This window comes from Chlorocebus sabaeus, chromosome X (assembly GCF_047675955.1).
Source record: "Chlorocebus sabaeus isolate Y175 chromosome X, mChlSab1.0.hap1, whole genome shotgun sequence".
NCBI classification, from domain to species: Eukaryota; Metazoa; Chordata; class Mammalia; order Primates; family Cercopithecidae; genus Chlorocebus; species Chlorocebus sabaeus.
This window is the reverse complement of record NC_132933.1, coordinates 141,635,720-141,655,498: the sequence shown is the minus strand read 5'-3', so window position 1 is coordinate 141,655,498 and position 19,779 is coordinate 141,635,720. Positions and strand designations below refer to the sequence as shown.

At 38.3% G+C, this 19,779-nt stretch overlaps 1 protein-coding gene across 5 annotated transcripts in view; it reads right to left on the bottom strand.

The window, feature by feature from the left end:
• ARHGAP6 (Rho GTPase activating protein 6) overlaps positions 1-19,779 on the bottom strand; it is a 538,479-nt gene that overhangs the window by 143,018 nt on the left and 375,682 nt on the right. Inside the window, exon 1 of one of the 5 annotated variants that reach the window (XM_073013874.1) lies at positions 13,482-13,604. The exons of the other annotated variants lie outside the window; for them this stretch is intronic. Coding sequence (XP_072869975.1) covers positions 13,482-13,586 — 105 coding nt within the window. The 5' untranslated portion in view covers positions 13,587-13,604. Of the gene's footprint in view, positions 1-13,481; positions 13,605-19,779 lie in introns of those variants that run through there. 5 annotated transcript variants of the gene reach the window in all.

Here is a 19,779-nt window from a genome sequence, read left to right as displayed (position 1 = left end):
CTCTAACAATTTCATTTTATAGAGGAAGTGATGGAGGCACAGAAATGGATGGCACACAGAGAGGAAAACACTGACTGTTCATGAAGGCCATAGCCCCCTTTTCATGGGCATTCAGCTAGTGTACATTTCCCAGCCTCTCTTGCAGTTAATAGTGGTCATATGACTGGAGTCTAGCTAATGGAATGTCAGAAGAAGTGACAAGCTTCATTTCTAGCCCCAGTCCATACAAACCTGGAGACAGCATCCAGGCAACCTGCATAGCCATGTGTGGTAGTCCCAGGAGTGGATCACATTTTTCAGTGTTCTTTGCCTAGTGTAGTCCCCTGCCCTTCAAGCCTGCCTGGCTCTATGATTTACTTTAACCAACTGAATGTGGCAGAAGGGGATGCCAAGCCCATTCTGGGCCTGAGACATAAGAAGGCATGGAAACTTCTGCTTTTGCATTCATAGGACCCTTGAGCCCCCATGTCATAGGTGTAGCCACTATGTTGAAAAGACCATGTGGAGAGTGACATAGCTAGTGTGAAAGGTTTAGTTGCTCCAATGTCTCAACCTAAATCCAGCCCACCCTACCTCCAGCTGAATGAAAGGAAGCAGCAGCCCAGGTTCAGAATCATTGCTTGGAGCACAGCTGTCCCACCAATTGTGGCCAATCTAACAGTATGAATGACAAATAGACTTATGTTGTGAGATTTGGGGATGTATCTGATGTAGCAGCTGGCCTCACTTTCCTGAACTTCCCATATGAATACAGATAATAAATCTAAGCAGCCTGATCTGGAGCCCTTGCGCTTGAAACTCCTCCTATACTTCCCACTGAATGACATCACGACTCATTTCTTCCCTTCCTACATTCTCACTTGGAAAGAGAGTAGTTGATCAACTGGATGGTAAAGTAAAAATTGCTCTTTATACATTGTTTTGCTGAGTATGTAGAAAATCTTTAATGTAAGACAAATATATTTCTAATGACATCCTTCAGATTTTCAATAATATATAGCCAATGGTTAGAAATAATCATTTATCTGTCAGAATCATGACTGAATCTAATGGCACAGTGAAATTTCATTTAGATTACATTCATTACTGATAAACCTTCCATTGGTCCTGGTAACCTTTTTTGAGTGTGTAGCATAGAGTTCACATGTAAGGTCTTAATATTTTTTTAAGACTGTATATAAAAATGCAAATTGTGAGGGACATTTTAGTTCATCTGCTGCCTTACAGTGCTCAGTGAAAAATGTGGTACCATCAGTTTAACCATCAGACTCTATACTTGTATTGCTCAGAACTTCCAGGGGCTAGGTGATAAGCCAAAGTATATTCTCTCATTGCTGCCATTTGCGCTTCCTTAACTGTGGCTGTCCATCCTTTTCCCATTCCTAGCACCCTGACCTTCATCTAATTGCTAGCGTCCTTCTGATGCTACTGTGACCTATTTGCATGGAGAGAATGTTTTGGATCCTTCAGATCTAAACTCTACCATCAAAGCAAATCTAGTAACTGGTAAGCTATTTAAGACCATGAATCTGAAACAGTCAAAACCACAATAAAGAATAACTAAAATTTACTGAGTGCTTATTGTCTCCATGAATACTCACTATCCTCTAGGAAGCAGGTACTAGAATTATCCCCATTTTGCAGACAAGAAAATTGAAACAAAGGGAGCGTAAAGAGCTTGCTAGAAGTCACACAACTGGGAAGTAAGGAGTTGGCACTCAAACCCAGGCAGTCTGTTTTCAAATGCAATAATTTTAACTCGTAGGCAATATCACAGCATGCCAGCAACGTTTTCTTTATTCACTCCCTTGGAAGACCTATATACAAAGTAAGTATGACACAGAGCATCCAACAGAGACTGGAAGGCCTCCCTGCAACTGGGAGAATTCTGGTAAAAACATGGAGGACAGCTCAGGGCTCAAAGCCCTGTGGAATTGAGACACAGAAATATGCAGAAACAGACACAGGGCACCAGGATGAAACAGAGAAAAGAAAGCCAACAGATAGGGCAATGACCTCCAGGAGTAAGGAGAGGGACAGGTATTTCATTTAAAGAAAAAGGAACAGCCATGTTAGAAAACCTCCTGGATGCCAGATCCTTTACAAGTAGAACTAGCCACTCTCAGTTTTGGGTAGGGGTGTAACACCATGAAAGAGGTGTTTTAGGAAAGATGAATGAGGGCAAATGGTGCAGAACTGATAGGAAGGGGATAAAGCGAGGAAGCAAACATTGAGTCTACAATGTAACTGGTAAAGGGAGGCCCCACGTGTGGAATGAACTGATAAGAAGTGAGTCTAGGCCGGGCGCGGTGGCTCAAGCCTGTAATCCCAGCACTTTGGGAGGCCGAGACGGGCGGATCACGAGGTCAGGAGATCAAGACCATCCTGGCTAACACGGTGAAACCCCGTCTCTACTAAAAATACAAAAAACTAGCCGGGCGAGGTGGCGGGCGCCTGTAGTCCCAGCTACTCCGGAGGCTGAGGCAGGAGAATGGCGTAAACCCGGGAGGCGGAGCTTGCAGTGAGCTGAGATCCGGCCACTGCAGTCCAACCCGGGCTACAGAGCAAGACTCCGTCTCAAAAAAAAAAAAAAAAAAAAAAAAAAAAAGAAGTGAGTCTAGGCAGCAATAAAACAAGATGACGCTAGGAATTCTTTATCAGATTTCCTCTCTTTTTCCAATAAATATGGATCCCCAGAAAATTAAGCCCAAGATTATAGCTGGAGAAATACCTTTGAGTACAGAGTGTGAAATTTGCGTCTCATTTTAGGTGCCCAGGAGGGTTGACCTAGAGAAAAGCATTTTATCTTGATTCTCATGGAGAAATCTGGATATCGCTTGTTCTAGCACACTGCAGAGAATGGTACGTATTTTGTAGCTGCTCTTTCTACTCATGTAGTGAGGAACACTGAGTTACAAGGTTGGATGCTTCAGATTTCTTGCAATAAGAAGGAAACTCAGATAAGAGGGCACTCATTATAGGTGAGATGTCATGTGAACTCTTTGTAGGGCAGGTTATTTATTCTGTTATGGGTATATTCACTGCTCATTAAACATGGAATGGATTTCAGAGCAAGATTACCTAAAAGATACAGGGATGCTGAAGTACTGTCACCTCAAACTGAAGAACCCAATCCCAAGTCAGATATTTACAAATCAGCAGGATATAAAACAAGCCTTAAGGATAGATGAATATCATATTTAGGAGTTTGAAAACTCTTAGGTCAAACAAGCTAGGCAAAATAAAAAATGCCAAAGTGAATTCCTTTCCACTTTCTCATTTCAATGCTATATTTGGTGACATTGTGTTTCATCAATTGCACTTTGGCACTTTGCAAAAGTCTCTTCTCAGTGGGGTTCTTCTCTAATGAGAAAGGAAAATAATTTCCTCAAAATTGCATGAGACTTCATAAACATATTAAGTTAATAAATTAATTTTGGATATCATCAAATATATAGAATCAGTTTCTCCTAATCTGTTGCCTAAAATGTGAGCTGTGGACAATGAGCCTCTCAGTTTTCCTATAAGATAATTTATCTTATTAAACTCTTTTAATAAGTAATTCAAAATCAGCACGACCTGTTGTACCACTTCATTCTAAGTGGGGCAAAGCAAGTTATGCATTTTTAGTTGCAGTCTGGTAGTTAACTCATCTAAACCTTGTAGAGTAAATGAGCAAGCAAGCTGCTTTAAATAAAAATATATGCAGCTACATTTCTAGGCTGCAGAAAAAGTCTAGCATTAATGATATTTTCAGAATCATCTTCCAAAGCAAAATTACCTCAGACATAAGTGGTGGTACATTTTAGAATAAATGTATTCTCTAAGGATCAACAGTTCTCTAAGCTCATTGCACATTAGAATTACTTCCTGTAGTTTTCAAAAATTTGTATGACCATGTGCCTCTCCCCAAGAACAGCACGGTCCAATAGCATTTTCTATAATAATGGACATTTTTGTTAACAGTACTAACTGCTAAGGTGGCCACTAGCCACCCGTGGCTAATGAGCACTTGAGATATGGCCAGAGAAACTGAATATTGGTGATTGTATTTAATGTTAATTGATTCAAATTTAAATTACCACAGGTGGATAGTGACTACTGTATTGGACAGCACAGGTATAGATCAAGTTAATTAGACTGTCTGGGGTTGGGGCTCAGGCAATGATATATTTATAAAGCTTTCCCCAAAATTCTAAGGTGCAGTCCAGGTTGAGAACCATTGCAATGACCAGGGCTTAATGAAACTATCAGGGAAGACAAATTCCTTGAACTTTTTCCAGGATCCATAACTTTTCTACAAATTCCACTAAGAATTTGTCATGTACCTTTGCTTCCCTCCCTCCTGCCTCCACTCCTCACTTCTTGTACCCTTCCACATACTCATGTGATGACTGAACTCTCCATGTGTTCCTTCATTGACTGATTCTGCCAGATTTCTCCCACAACAAGAGTATAATGTGCCCTCATCTCAAAGCTCAGATTCTCTTTTTTCCTTTCTCTTCCACTAGCAGTGGAAAGAAAACTTAACAATGTTACCAATTAAGAAATTAAGTCTCCAAGCACATACATCCATAATTGAAAATTGTTTTTCACGTGCACGGGCTTGATTCAGATGTCACTTTCCACGAGCTCTGCCATAGATGTGATGGGGAATATTTTAAACAGTAGCACAGTTAAGCAGCTTTCATCTTAGCTGTTCATTTTGCCACTGTTTCGTTCAAATGGGATGCAGTGTTATAGCACAGTGGTTACAGGGAGGACTCTCCTTCTGGTTGCCTGTGTTTGAATTCAAGTTCAGCATATAACTAGCCATGTGAGTATCCAACCCTTTCAAGCCTCAATTACCTGCTCTGTAAAGTGGAGATAAAATAATCCTGTAGGGAGGAGACAGCTATGCATCTAACACTTAAGATAAATGAACGTGTCACATGCACTCCTAGACCCAGGTTTTGACTGCTTTCCCCCTACACCCCTCCCCACACCTCACCATGATTTTGGTAAATAAAGCAAATAGCAGGGCCAACTTTTGAAGGAGAAAGTCATGAAATCCCTAAAAGCACATTCCAAGTATTTGATAAATTAACATAGCAATATAAAGACCATTTTGAAAACAGTTACAAAAAAATCAATTACATGGTAATCTGATTTTTAAAAAATATTGAACATTTTTATTTTAATGAGTCTTCATTTTTCTTTACTTCCATGCCACCAGTTAATATTAATAGGATGGACAAGAAAAGGCATGCTATAAACATAGCTACATTTTATTTCATTTGTTAAAAAAAAAGGCAGGCTCAGAATTCCAGAATTCAGTGATATGAACATAAAGAACATGGTGTCCAATGTTCAAGTACATAATCGCTTTGTTGACCTTTTGGTAATTTTAACTGTTGTACCCTAACAACATGTTCCCATGTCATTTTCACTCATGGGCATTACTGGTTCGTGCATGTTCACATTTTCTACACTGAGTTTTGCTGCTTCTTTCTTGTTAAGTATCCATTTATGGGTAGATTTTTTTTTAATGTAAGAAACTACAAAATTACAACCCATTAGCAACATAAAAATTTGTAGTCACCGCAACTATTAATTAGGGGTGCACAGTAAGGATTATTCATCAGTGACTCACAGCACAGATAAAATAAGCTGAGAGCTATGTCCTGGATCTAAATCCAAAAGATTTAGATATGTGGGGAATGACTAACATCTCTTGTGCATATAATGTGTACCCATTATTATTCCAGTCCCTTATTGTGTACTCATGGTTTTAATCATTAAACAATCTGAAAATGTGAGGTTTATTAATATGCCCATTTTATAGATGAAGAAATCAAAGCACAGGGCAGTCAAGTAACTTGTCCAAGGAAACATATTAAAAGTGGCATGGCTGAAATTCAAACTCAGGGACCTTAGTCCTGAGTTTGTGGGTTTTTTTTTTTTTTTTTTTTTTTTTTTTTTTTTTTTTTTTTGAGGCGGAGTCTTGCTCTGTCGCCCAGGCTGGAGTGCAGTGGTACTATCTCGGCTCACTGCAAGCTCCGCCTCCCGGGTTCCCACCATTCTCCTGCCTCAGCCTCCCGAGTAGCTGGGACTACAGGCGCCTGCCACCACGCCCGGCGAATTTTTTTGTATTTTTAGTAGAGATGGGGTTTCACCGTGTTAGCCAGGATGGTCTCGATCTCCTGACCTCGTGATCCACCCATCTCGACCTCCCAAAGTGCTGGGATTACAGGCTTGAGCCACCGCGCCCAGCCGAGTTTGTGGTCTTAACCACTATCCTATGCTACTTTTCTGCACCTTGCTCTCCTACTCAAGAAAATTCATCAAAATAACTGTATGAGGTGGTTCTAGGCTCACCTCTAATTCTCTCTCATATAGTTTTCTTATAAAGATTCTAAAGTTTGTAACTTAATTATTATAGGTAATAAATTACTTCTAACACATTGACTGAGGCATGCATGCCTTGATCTTGAGGTGGCAACTGTTGACTTAAAGCAGGGTCAGCAAAGGACAGCCTGAGGCCTATTGTTGTAATCAAATTTCATTGGAAAACAACCACACCCACTCATTTACCTGTTGTCTGTGGCTGCTTTTCCAATACAACAGCAAAGTTGAGTAGTTGCAACAGAGACAGTATGATCCACAACACCTAAAATGTTTCCTATCTAATTCTTTACAGAAAAAGTTTGCTGACCCCAGATCTGGACCCACTGAAAACAAATTACCAGACATATGACATAGGTGACAACAATGTTCACAGTTCATGGTGGAGCATTTCACTATTTCAAACAGCAAAGTAACTACATGTTTTTTTCTGTTTCTTTTTTAAATTAATTTTAAGTTCCAGGGTACATATGCAGGATGTGCAGGTTTGTTACATAGGTAAACATGTGCCATGGTGGTTTGCTGCACCTATCAACCCATCACCTAGGTATTAAGTCCAGCATGTATTAGCTATTTATCCTGATGCTCTCCCTCCCACAACCCCACCACCTGATAGGCCCCAGTGTGTATTGCTCCCCTTCCTGTGTCCAGGAACCACATGTTTTTAAAACGATCATTGTGACATCTCTGTATGTATGAGCAGATGGGTCCACAGAGATCACTCAATATCTTATTTTCTTTCATGCACATAATGAGAAAAAGCTCAGGGAAAAAAAGTGAAATCAATACCATGGATTTTAGTATTTGGTATGAGCTACTTCTTAGGAATCAGCATTTCTTCCAAGTATTCTTGAAAGAAAAGATATTCACACTAGAGTGATGCCTATCAAATCCACTATGGCCGGCCTGAGAAACTTGTAATTAAAAACTACAAACATTATACATTTATCTCCATATTAAATAGATTTAACTATCTCTACATCTATTATATTTAATGTATTTGAAGTAATATATGTATCTCTTGACTATTATATATTATATGATGAATTATATATGTAACATATTTACATCTTATATAGACAAATATTTATAATAGGTATGTGATAATACATAGTGGGTAAAGGGTATATATGCAAATGCATCTTGCTTTAAGTAAACCAATTATATGAAAATAGACACAATAAAATTAGGGGCAATGATTCTGTGGTTCAAATACATCAGTATGGGTTCCCTGCAATGACCCAGGAAAACTGAAGCAAAATCATTTTTAACATTACTTCCTATGTCTCTCCTACTGACACTCAGAAAGTCACCAGTTTCTGTGGATCCCACCTCATTAAAAACTGTCCTTTCCTTTAACACTTCCTCTCTGAGGAATGTCCACCAGCACTTCCACACTCTTGTAGGCTCTTTCTCCCTACAAAGCAAAACTCATCTTGTCCCTTCCCTTCTGAAAACCATCACCGAGGCTCCTAGCTTTCCAGATGAAATTCTCAACTCTGAGGTGAAAACACAAGATCGCTCAAGATCTGGTCACTGCTTAGCTCTTGGGCTTCACCAAGCCTCACTTACTTCACATCCCTTAATTTCAGCCACAAGGAAGAGCCCAAAGGACTTCATGGTGAGGGTGAGGGGTGCTCTCAGCCCAAATGCTTTCTCCATGCCTTCCTACTCACCCTGTAATGCTTACTGAGCATCACCTCCTCTGAGAAGCCCTGTTGTCCCCCTACAGGGACATTACAAATGAACCATCACATTAACAAGAAAAGCATACCATCTAAAACACAAACAAGTTTACTATGGACCTATAAGGAACATTGAAACATGACCTAAGGAAATTCACCTTGTGTTTGTAAAAGAAGGCAAATCTGCTTCTTTCAAGTTTCCAAATGACCTAGACACTTGAGATGTCTAGACAATCACTTGTGATGTCTCATTGAGGGAGGAAAGAGGAGGGGTGGGAATGTTTAAATGTCAGCTATTTTTCCAGAAAACTCTAACGTCGCAGATACGTCCCTCCTACGTAATCATCACACTCATCTCCCTGCTACCCTGCCCCATCTCAGCTATTTTCTTGACTCTTATTTAAACATTGGAAAGCTATTTGATTATCTATATTTGTGCCTTTTCTCCCTGGCTAGACTGTACGTTCTGGAAGAATAGAAACAGCACTAACCTTTTGTGCTTTTGTATATTTGCTGGTTGAAAGAAAATTTGAGGGAGAGTAGCAATTCTGTCTATACAGAAAATCATTTCTGTCTATTAGCATGGAAACAAGACCAGCAGGGAATATTTATATTTAGGACAATTATTTTAAAGTAGCTAAAATCACTTCCAGTAAAAATGCAAAAAAAAAAAAAAAAAAAAAATCTTGCCTCCTGATTTTTAGTATTAAGAGACAAACATGTAAAAGGGAAAATTGAAAAGGGAGAAACCAACATGAAGAATGACACCAAATGCAGGTATGAGGTGAAAACAAGCCATCTGCACTTACTGGTTCACATCTGATTTTCTAGTTGCCACTTTTCAGATTTATTTTTCAAAAATGTTTTCTCCTCAATATACGGCTTTTAAAATAATAAATTACACAGTGTTTCACAGACCTGGGTAAATACTTTTGCTCTGATGTATAGAAAATCACGCTTCCTCTGAGCAATGAAACATATTGAAACTTATGTTTTCAAAAATAAATTATGGTAAAATAATAGAAGAGCTTGGACATAAAAGTCACATACCAGAAAACTTACCATTTTAAAGTGTGCAATTCTGTGTTTCTATTTAGTATATTCGTAGATATATATAACCATCATCACTGATTCCAAAACATTTTTATCACCCCAAAAGGAAAGCCCATACCCAGTCACTCCCCATTCCCCTCTCACCCCAGCCCCTGGGAACCACTAATCTACTTTCTGTCTCTATGGTTTCGCATGTTTTTGATATTTAATACAAAAGTAGAATCATATAATATGTGGGCTTTTTGTGTCTGGTTTCTTTCACTTAGCATGTTTTTGGAGTTCATCCATGTTGTAGCATGTGTCATTACTTCATTTTTATGGCAGGATAATATTCACTGTATAGATATACTAAATTTTTCATGTCCATTCTTCAGTTGATGGGCATTTGGGTTGTTTCCACATTTTGACTGCTATGAATAAAGCTGCTGTGAATATTCGTACACACTTTGTGTGAACATAGGTTTTCACTGATCTTGGGTATATACCTAGAAGTAAAATTGCTGGATCATATGGTAACTATGTAGCCAAAAACAAAAACAGAAAATGTAGACAAATAGCAAGATTCAAACATTTATTTTAGTGCAAAACCTGTTTTCCACTTCATTCCATTCACATGAGATATCAACAATTACAAGAAAACTCATGCAATGTTTCTACTTCATACAGATCAGCCATCAGAGCTTTTGCCAAGCTGTGATAAGGAACATAATCCTTCAGTTTCTTTCGCTTTTTACAGTCTGATGAATATGAGTGGCTTGAAAAATTTAGAGGTTTCTAGTGTTCTTTTTTTTTTTTTAAATGAGCCCTGTAATGGCTATACCACAAAGAGTAGCTTAACCAATTTAATCATTTATGTTTATATTTTAACTCTAAAGACTAATTGTTGATATCCAGCATGACAATTTTACATGTTAAAGTACAGCTCAGACTCTAGTTCCTTTCAGGGAGATATTCTTGCCTATATCAGAAGAGAAGCTAAAAAGAAAATGCTACACAAAATAATTCAATAGGCTTGCTTTAATTACTCTTGTCCTGTCTGATTTTATTGCTTACTGGGTGAGGAAAAGCCAGAAGAACTTAATACTTCTTACAGGATAGTCATTGCACATTTCATGAGTTGCTAGGGTCAAAAGCAGATGAACAAATGCTGAACTTCTTCCTGGCTCTACAGAACACGACCCCACACCCTCCAGGGTTGAGAAATGGAAGAAGCTACTAGGATAGGTAGTGCAGAATAATGTCCCTCACCCCTCAGGTTTCCACACCCTGATTTCTGGAACCTGGGAATGTGTTACCTTACATGGCAAAAGGGACTTTGCCCATGTGATTAAGTTAACCTTGAGAGGGGGCAGAAGTCTAGATTACCCAGGTGAGCCCAATGTAACCACACAGGCCCTTAAATTAGGACAACCCTTTTCAGCAGAATTCAGAATTTGAGGGAGATGTGACTGTAGAGGAATGATCTAAGAGATGTAACATTGCTGGCCTTGAAGCTGGAGGAAGGGGAGCATGAGCTAAGGAGTGTGGGTAGTTTTAGAGTCTCCAGAAGAAATGCAGCTCTGTCAACACCTTGATTTTCGACCAGTGCAACCTGTGTCAGATTTCTAACCTACAACACTTTAAGATAATAAATGTGTACTGTTTTACGGCACTAAATGTATGGTAATTTGTCACAGCCATGATAACAGACTAATTCAAAAGAAATGAGAATATTTTTATGCCTGCAAGGGACACATAAATTATTTAATGCAGGATTTGCCAGGCTGTTCCATAATCAAATATATTTGAAAAAGTTGTACATGGTAGCGTCACCTTAAGTAGTCACAATAAACAATAACTAAGAATAATAGAGAAGTCCTGCAGAGGGAAAATTATAATTCAGACTACCTCCTAAATACACTTGCTATAATCTCACCTCCTTTTATTTTTTATTTTTAAAATTTTCAGAACATCTCTCCATATCGCTCGAATTTCCCAGAATATAGTTGGGACATGCTGAACTAATTCCATCTGCTTAGAACCTGAGGCACAATGGGAAGAAGTGACAAGCCAAGGTGCAGCTTGGCAACACAAAGACATAACCCTGGCCTCATACTCTCCATCTGGAGTCCCATCCAGGATGCCACTCTGTCTTGCTTTATCTGCATCACAGATAATGGCAATAACAAAGGGATGCAGCCACAGTGTGTTTCTTAAGGTCCAGACCTAGCTTAATATGATGACTTGTTTTTCTATTGCCAGAATTTATGAAAGTTAGATCTTTGGTGGTAGAAGAGGGTATCAGGTAAAAATCAACCCAACAAAGCTCCTAACAGACAAATTTTTCTACTCAATAATATCAAAAATAATACAGCTGCTTTAGCATTGAATATATTTTATTATTTAAAATACAAGCATTCAATACACTATTGAAAGTTTACTAACTTCATATTAACAAGAGTAATACAATAAAATATTTCCCCACAGTGATTTATCCTGTTTCTAAAAATGCCTAATTGTGCTGCCAAAGTCTATTTTCCACAAATTCTAGTTTCCAAATGTTAACTTGAGAAGGAACAGAAAGAGACAACTAAATGCCATTTTCTTCCTTCATAGCACTTAATGTTTTCTCCACATTTCCATTTCCCACTGCCTGTTCCAAGAGCTATGAGCCCCTTGTCCTTTGATGTTTTTCAGATATGCATTATCCTCATCCTTTTTCCAGGATACACAACGGAACCCTTTTTTCCACCCCTCAATTTTTTATAATAATAATAAAGATTATGACTAATAAACCTAACAACTTTGAACACTTATTTTTTGCTAAAGACTATGCCAAGTGCATCACATTAAGAATCTCATTTAATCTCAACAACAACCAATTGAGGTAAATATTACTATTAATATCTGTATTTTACAGATGAGCCAAATGAGGCAGAGAACTTAGGTACTTTGTCCTAGGTCACATAAAAAGTGGCTGAGCCAGCATCTGAACATAATATGATTTAGAGCTGGGGTCTTCTATAAGCACTAGCTCAATAGTCCTCTACTGGGGTGATTCTGCCCCTCAAGGGACATTTGGCATTGCCTGGAGATATTTTTGGTTGTCACAACTGAGGAGGAAAGTGCTGGTTGTGATGGGTGGAGTCCAGGGATGCTTCTCAACATCCTACAGTGCACAGAATGGCCCCCACAGCAAAGAATGATCCCACCCTAAATGTCAATAGTTCCAAGGTTAGGAAACACTGCTCTAATCTAATGTCTCCTAATGTCAGGGCATTCTGAATAGGACATTTTTTGGTAAGACATGCAAGTGACTCTCACCTCCAGGTTAGAATCTTCTTTCTCTACCTGGAAAAGGAGGTTATCTCAATCTGGAGTGGATGGTACTTAGAGCCACAGAGTCCATTTGCTATATATTATCATAGCATCAATTTACTCAAAAGTTTAAGCTGGCATCCTGGGACACTAGGTCATTTTACCTTTTGTCCCTCAGTGGATACATGAAAGAGGCACTAGCTCACTAGAGCGTGACTGAAAAGAGCCAGAAGATTCTGGTTTTTGTTAGTCTTGCCTTGTAGTCAAGAAGACACAATAACAGCGTCTGTGTCACAGATAATGGTACTAGCAAAGGGATGTATCCACAATAGGTTACTTGAGGTCCAGACCTAGCCTAAAAGTCAAAATATTTAGGCCAGGCATGGTGGCTCACATCTGGAATCCTAGCACTTTGGGAGCTGAGACGGGAGGATCGCTTGAACCCAGGATTTCGAGGCTGCAGTCAGACATGATTGTACCACTGCACTCCAGTCTGGGTGACAGAGCAAGACCCTGTCTCAAAAAAAAAAAAAAAAAAAAAAAAAAGTCAATTTTTTTTTTCATAGCAGTTCTGCCATACCTACTCAAAATGTAATTGTGAATACCATTTGACCCAGCAATTCTAATATCTACTTTATAGAAATACTTGCAAAATGTGCAAGATACATTCGCAAAGACATTCACTTCAGCATAATTTCTGATAGCAAAAAAAACCCAGTCACCAATAAAAATAATGGAAATGTGAGCATATGTTCACCAAAATATGTGTGTTGGAATGTTCATAGCAGCATTATTCAAAACAGCCCCAAACTGTAAATTATCCAAATGTTCATGAAAGTAGACTTAATAAATTGTGGTATATCACATAATGGAAAACTATGCAGTAATGGGAATGATAAAACAAACTCCAAACACCTACAACAATACAGATGAATCCCAGAGACATCATGTTGAGCGAAAGAAGTCTGACACAAAAAATAACATGCTGTAGGATACCATTAATGTAATCTATAAAACTAGATAAAACCAGTATGTGCTACAAAAATACAGAATAGGGGTTACCTCTGGGGAGAAGTGACAGGAAGGGAGTCCAGGGGATCCCTCTGAGGTGGTGGTCAGGGATGTTTCTTCATCTGGCACAGGTGTGTTCACTTTGCAGCAATTCATTAAGTTGTAAACTTATGTGCACTTCTCTACATGTGTATTATAATCTACCAAAAATATATAAATACTTATATATAAAATTAATTTTATATTAGTTATATACATATATGCTTAAACAAACATAAAAAACCTAAGTGTCCATCAGCGGGCAACTGGCTAAACTATGGGATACCTATTCAATGGAATTCTGGGCAGTCATGAAAAAAACATGGAGTAGCTCTCTCTGAATAAATTTGGAAAAATATCCACTATATGTAAAGTTAAACAAAGAAGTTGCAGAACATAAATTACGGACATAAATCTTTATTATAATTTAACAGGGAGATCCGAGGTTATATTCTCAGATGGCTATTAGTGGCTATCACTTGAAGATGGGATTTGTAGGACTTTGACACTCTGCCTAATGAATTTTTATAGTGTTGGAATTTATTTACAAATACGTATTATGTTTGTACTGAGGGAAAAAAGGACATTTAGAAAATTAAGATGAACAAAATATATCTTAAGTTTGAGATTGTTATTATTTCATCATCCATGAAGATTAGGGTTTTTGATAGATGAAGGAAATAATAATGGAATAAACGCAGTGTCTTGCCTTCAGGGTTGCTATCTGAACCCACTGATGGAGGTCACTTTGGTTTGTTGCTGGCAATCTTAACAATGGTTTCAAATTAGCACTTCTTTGCTGGGTTGCTCTACATTCAAATCTAGTTGTGGTGTGGCCACCACAAACAAGATTCTTGGCCACACAAAGAATGTGTCTACAAAATGGTAAAACAACTGAATTTGTTTGATTAAATTAACAAAACCATATACTCAGAGGAAGGAAAAATCAAAACAGCTACACCCAAAGTAATCCACTCAGATGGGTGGTTCATGAAATGCACCCATTCATTAAATCAACATGTTAGCAGCCTCAAGTGGACTCTGTGAGAGATTCAATTGCAATGCAATACTCCTAAATCAATCAAGAGACCATAAAAGACACTTTCTTTGGCCCATCATTAGCAAACATTTTCTGAGTGCTCACTGTGGTTCTGCCATCCTGCTAAAACTCTGGGGATGTGATACCACCTTTATAATTGCAATGTCATTGTGTTGAGTGTTCTTAATTCCACCCATGACACTGAATGGAAATTAGAAAAAAATCCACTGATTCAGGCAAAGTTGATAAAACTACAACTTCTCATATACAAAAAAGGTCTGACAGATGTAACAATTCATAAGGTAGAATAAGTTGTGTTCAATGGATCTCAACCATGGCTACATGTTATATTTGATCGAAACAGAATTTCTGGAGGTGGCAACTGGCCATCAATATTTATAAAAGCTCCGTCAGGTGATTCAAAAACATAGTAAGAGTTGGAGCCATTGCTTAGACCAAGTAAATCAGAAACTAGGTAGAATGGAACCCAGGCAAAAATATTATTTAAAAGCTACGTGAATGGTTCAAAAACATAGTCTATGTTGAGAAACACTGCTTCTAAATTTATGTTATAAATGAAGCCAGAGGTAACACTTCAAGAAGCATTTTGTAAAGAGACTCAATACCACCTCTCCTTATCTTGTGCAGTTTTATTAGTAAATGATCACAAGGTAGTATTCTACCGTGTTATGGTTTCAGATGTTTCATGTAAATTATATCTATTATCTCCATGTTCTCTATTTACAACATTTCATATGATTTCAATGACAATCCTATACAGAATGTAATATCCCCATTTTACATAGGAGGCTAACAAGGCTTGACAGAGATTCAGCATCAATTCCTCAGTTTCACAAAGATTCCACAGTCTATATAGTCATATTATGCTCTATATGCCTGAAAGCAGTGTACTAAACAAATAATGTTTTCTAAGTATCTATTATGAGCTAAATTCTCTTCTAGGCACTGAGGAGATGGAGAATAACTATAAGATAGGGTCTTCTTTAGCATATAGCTCACAGTCTAGCTGAGAAGCTAGTATGAGATAGCCATGTTTGGAGGATTTTGCAGGAAGATTTCTGAATTGGTAGGAGATTGGTCCTGACTGTACTCCTTCCAAGATTTTTCTCTATGACACAAATTTTGCTGGAGAATAAAAGTAAAATTATTTGTGTAGGAGGCAGAATAATGCCCCCCAAAATATGTCCACATCCACATCTCAAGAATATGTAAATATGTTATGCTACCTGGCAAAGAGGAATTAAAGTTGCAGATGGGATTAATGTTGCTAATCATATGCTGTTAAAATAAAGAGATTGTCCTGAATTATGTACATGGGACTAATATAATCATAGGAGCAACTTAAATGTGGAACAGGGAGGCAGAAGGGTCAGTGTCAGAGTGATGTGATGTGAGAAAGACTCACCAGGCCATTTCTGACTTTGAAGATGGAGGAAGGAACCATGAGCCAAGGAATGTGAGTGGCTTCTAGAAAATGGAAAAGTCAAGAAAAATGATTCTCCCCTACAGTCACCAGGTACCATGATTTGAGCCCAGTGAGACCCATTTCAGACTTCTGACCTCTGGAACTGTAAGATAATAAATTTGTGTTGTTTTAAGCTACTAAGTTTGTGGTTATTTATTATAGAAGCAACAGGAAACCAACACAATGTCTTCCCAATTTTTGAAGAGGGAAATAGAAGGCTGAAAAAGGAGAAATTTTGTAGCTTTTACCCAAGCTATCATATCTGTAGTCCCAAATCTTGATCCCTTTCTCAGGCCTATTAAATGAGAATCTGCCTTTCAACAAGGTCCTGGCCTAGTCATGTGATTTCTAGCAAGCTCCCAGGTGCTGGTGGTCCCCAAAGGTTCTCCGATTTAAGCATTAAAGTTCATCAGAATCATGGGGAAGCTTGTTAAAATAACACAGATTGCTGGGCCCTACCCCAAGAGTTTTGGATTCAGTAGGTGTGGGAGGGGGCTCACAACGTGCATTTCTAATAAGTTCCCAGGTGATACCAATGCTGCTGGTCCAGTCACCACATTTTGAGAGCCACTGCATTAGATGACACTAATAAACATGTAAGAGGAAAGAAGTGGCACTTATTATTCAACTAAAATCCATGATGGACCTCATTATTAACTGACATTTTATAGCAAGTGAGTGATCTGTTTAACAGTCTGTACTTTATATACTTGCTCTGTGAAAAAGGCACCACATAGCCCTGGGGTTTCGGGCAACGCTTGTGGGCAAAAATAGCCACATCTTTGGAACACCAAAGCATCAAATCCATAGATGTATTTCCCCAAAACCCAAAAACACATTTTCACGTGTATCCGTATTTTCTCCTTGCAGCATTCCATATGGCACAACTGGCAACTGTGGGTATTGACATGCTCCACATCTTATAAGACAACCTGAGGCACTGGGAATTTGCTTGAGCAAGATTTCCCAACTTCAATGCTACTGACATTTGGGGTTGGATAATTCTTTATTTGGGGGGCTTTCCTGTGCATTGTAAAATACTTAACAGCATCTCTGGCCTCTACCCACTAGATGCCAGGAACATCCGTATCCTCCAATTGTAACAACCAAAAATGCTTCCAAATATTATAAAACGTACCCTGAAGGGCACAATCATTCCTGGTTGAGGCCCACTAGTTTATCTGATTCTCATGAATGTTTTTACGAAGATATAATAGATCTGGAAAGAGATCATTGAGTTCCACAGCACACCTTGGATAGGATATAAGATTCCTGAGTTGCTGTTTGGTCAGATAATGAATTCAAGCTGATCCATATCATGTTGGGCCTTCTGTAAGCTACTGAGTGGGGAACATATCTTTCCAGATGAACAACGACACAGATTGTTTTTTTTCCAAACATTTTGCTCTTACTCAATTTTACAGCCGATCTGTGAGACCCAAACTCCCTCAGATGTTCTGTCTATTCACCATCCTAAATACCAGGGTGGGAGAACAGGTAAAGGGGAGAATCTTAAAAATATGCACATTTAAATTTTGAAAACATCTTTGAAACATGTATTTTAAAATAAATGTAAGTCAGCTTGAGTTTAAGGGCCTCAGTAATATCCCTGATAAAAACAAGAGCTACATTCTGTAATTGGTACAGTCCACGATAAATAAAAAGGAAATATACATTTTGTACTTACAGAGAAGCCACTATATAATGGCAACCTACTTGTAAACACAATCTGGCTTTACTAACTTGCATCTGATAGCAATGCCATACACAGGGCATCAAGTCCTAGAGGGTCAAGGCTGCACAGTCTAAGGTAGTTTGAGAGAACGCTTCCTTTAAACTGAGAAAAACAAAGATACCAGTTACTACCTCAATCACTTTGTGATTCCCACTCTGAGCAGGACAGATCCTAAGAACTAGAAAGGATCATAGTCATGATTTCTTTAGCCCATTTATTTACAAATAGATTTACCAGGGAGGATGAGAGCTTCCTTTACTTACACAATTCTGAAAAGAAAAGAGGTCACACTTATACTTTCTGAAATTTACATATTTCTAAAGTCCACGTGCTGCCTCTTTTTCCTCCATTCCTGAGACTAAGTTAGATTAGTAGGGTATGATCATACTGTGATTGCCCACCTGTTTTTGTTACCTACGGTATAAATCAAATTTCATGCTTCCTTTTGCTGTTAAAGGGGTGTTTATAGTCTGCAGAGTAATGTTAAAGCTGACTTAAGTAAGACTCTTTGAGAACCATTAATTCTTACTGTTGTAACATAAAACAGCCCAAATCCAAATTTAGACACTTTTTGAATTATTGACACCATTATTCCAGTCCTTTATAAGGAAGATAAAGACCACTGGCATATACTATTTAATTTTAAAATAATAATTTCTATCTTTTAAAATTTATTTTTATTTCCATAGGTTTTTGGGGAACAGGTGATATTTGGTTACATGAGTAAGTTCTTTAGTGGTGATTTGTGAGATTTTGGTGCACCCATCACCCTCTATCTTTTTTAGTGACCGAAAAAATGAGTGTTTTTTCCCACCAGCTATTGTTTGAACAATAACTTCATCTAAATAACAGTTGTGCCTCTTGCCCCTAGTCATCTCTTTCCTATTTTCTAAAATGAATCACAGAGTTTTGGAACTTAGGGTACAAAGTTTGCACCTTCACAGACCCTGAAACAGTTGTCTTTCCACAACAGCACCCTGGGTCCAGGTACCCACCTCACTTTATACAATCCTACACCCAGCTCAGTTCTTAGGTAACTGCCAATCTGTGGGTTTCAACTGGGGGCGAATTTGCCCCCTCATTCCCCACCAAACATATGTGATGTCTGGAGACACTTTTGGTTAGTCACAACTTAAGAGGGAGGGTGGTTGCTGCTAACACCTAGAAGGTAGAGGCCAGGGATGCTGCTAAACATCCCGCAGCAAAGAATTATCTGGCCCCAAATGCCAAGAGTGCTAACACTGAGAAACCTTTATGTAGAGGTTCTCAGAGACCCATTTTCCAACCATATGTTGTATGACTCTATTTCTATGAAATGTCCCAAACAAGCAAATCCATAGAGACAGGAAATAGATTGGTAGTTGTCTAGGGCTAAGGGGAGGGGAATGGGAATTGACTGTTACTGGGTATGGGATTTCTTTTCAAGTGGTGAAAATGCTCTAGATCTAGACTGGTGATGGTGGCAAACTTGGACGAGTTGATGGGTGCTGACGAGTTGATGGGTGCAGCACACTAACATGGCTCAAGTATACACATGTAACAAACCTGCACGTTGTGCACATGTACCCTAGAACTTAAAGTATAATATATATAATATATATATATATATACTAAAACCCACTCAAGTGTACCCTTTCAACACGTGAACTTTATAGTATGTGAATTATGTATTAATAAAGTTATTAAATCATTTTTATAGACCTTTCATTAACTAGCTTTTATTTCTTACTAAACAAAAGCTTATATTGTAGAGCAGTTTTGAATAGCTGTAGGTTTCTCTGGAGAATATTCTTTGGTAACAGTTTTTGAATGCAACCTTATATTTCACAGAAAAAACATTATGTTCTTTATTTTTACGAACTTATCTATTTCCAGTTGTTCTCATAATGTTATCGTTTTATCTGGGGCCCTGAGATATGCCTCATTCATCTGTGAGCAAGTGGGTGAATAGTGTCTGAGCCAGGGCCAAAGCCCAGGGGTCTTGCATCTGCTCTGGCTTTCAATGTGATGTGAAGACAGCCAAGTCATCTGATTGCTTTGTGTTTCTACT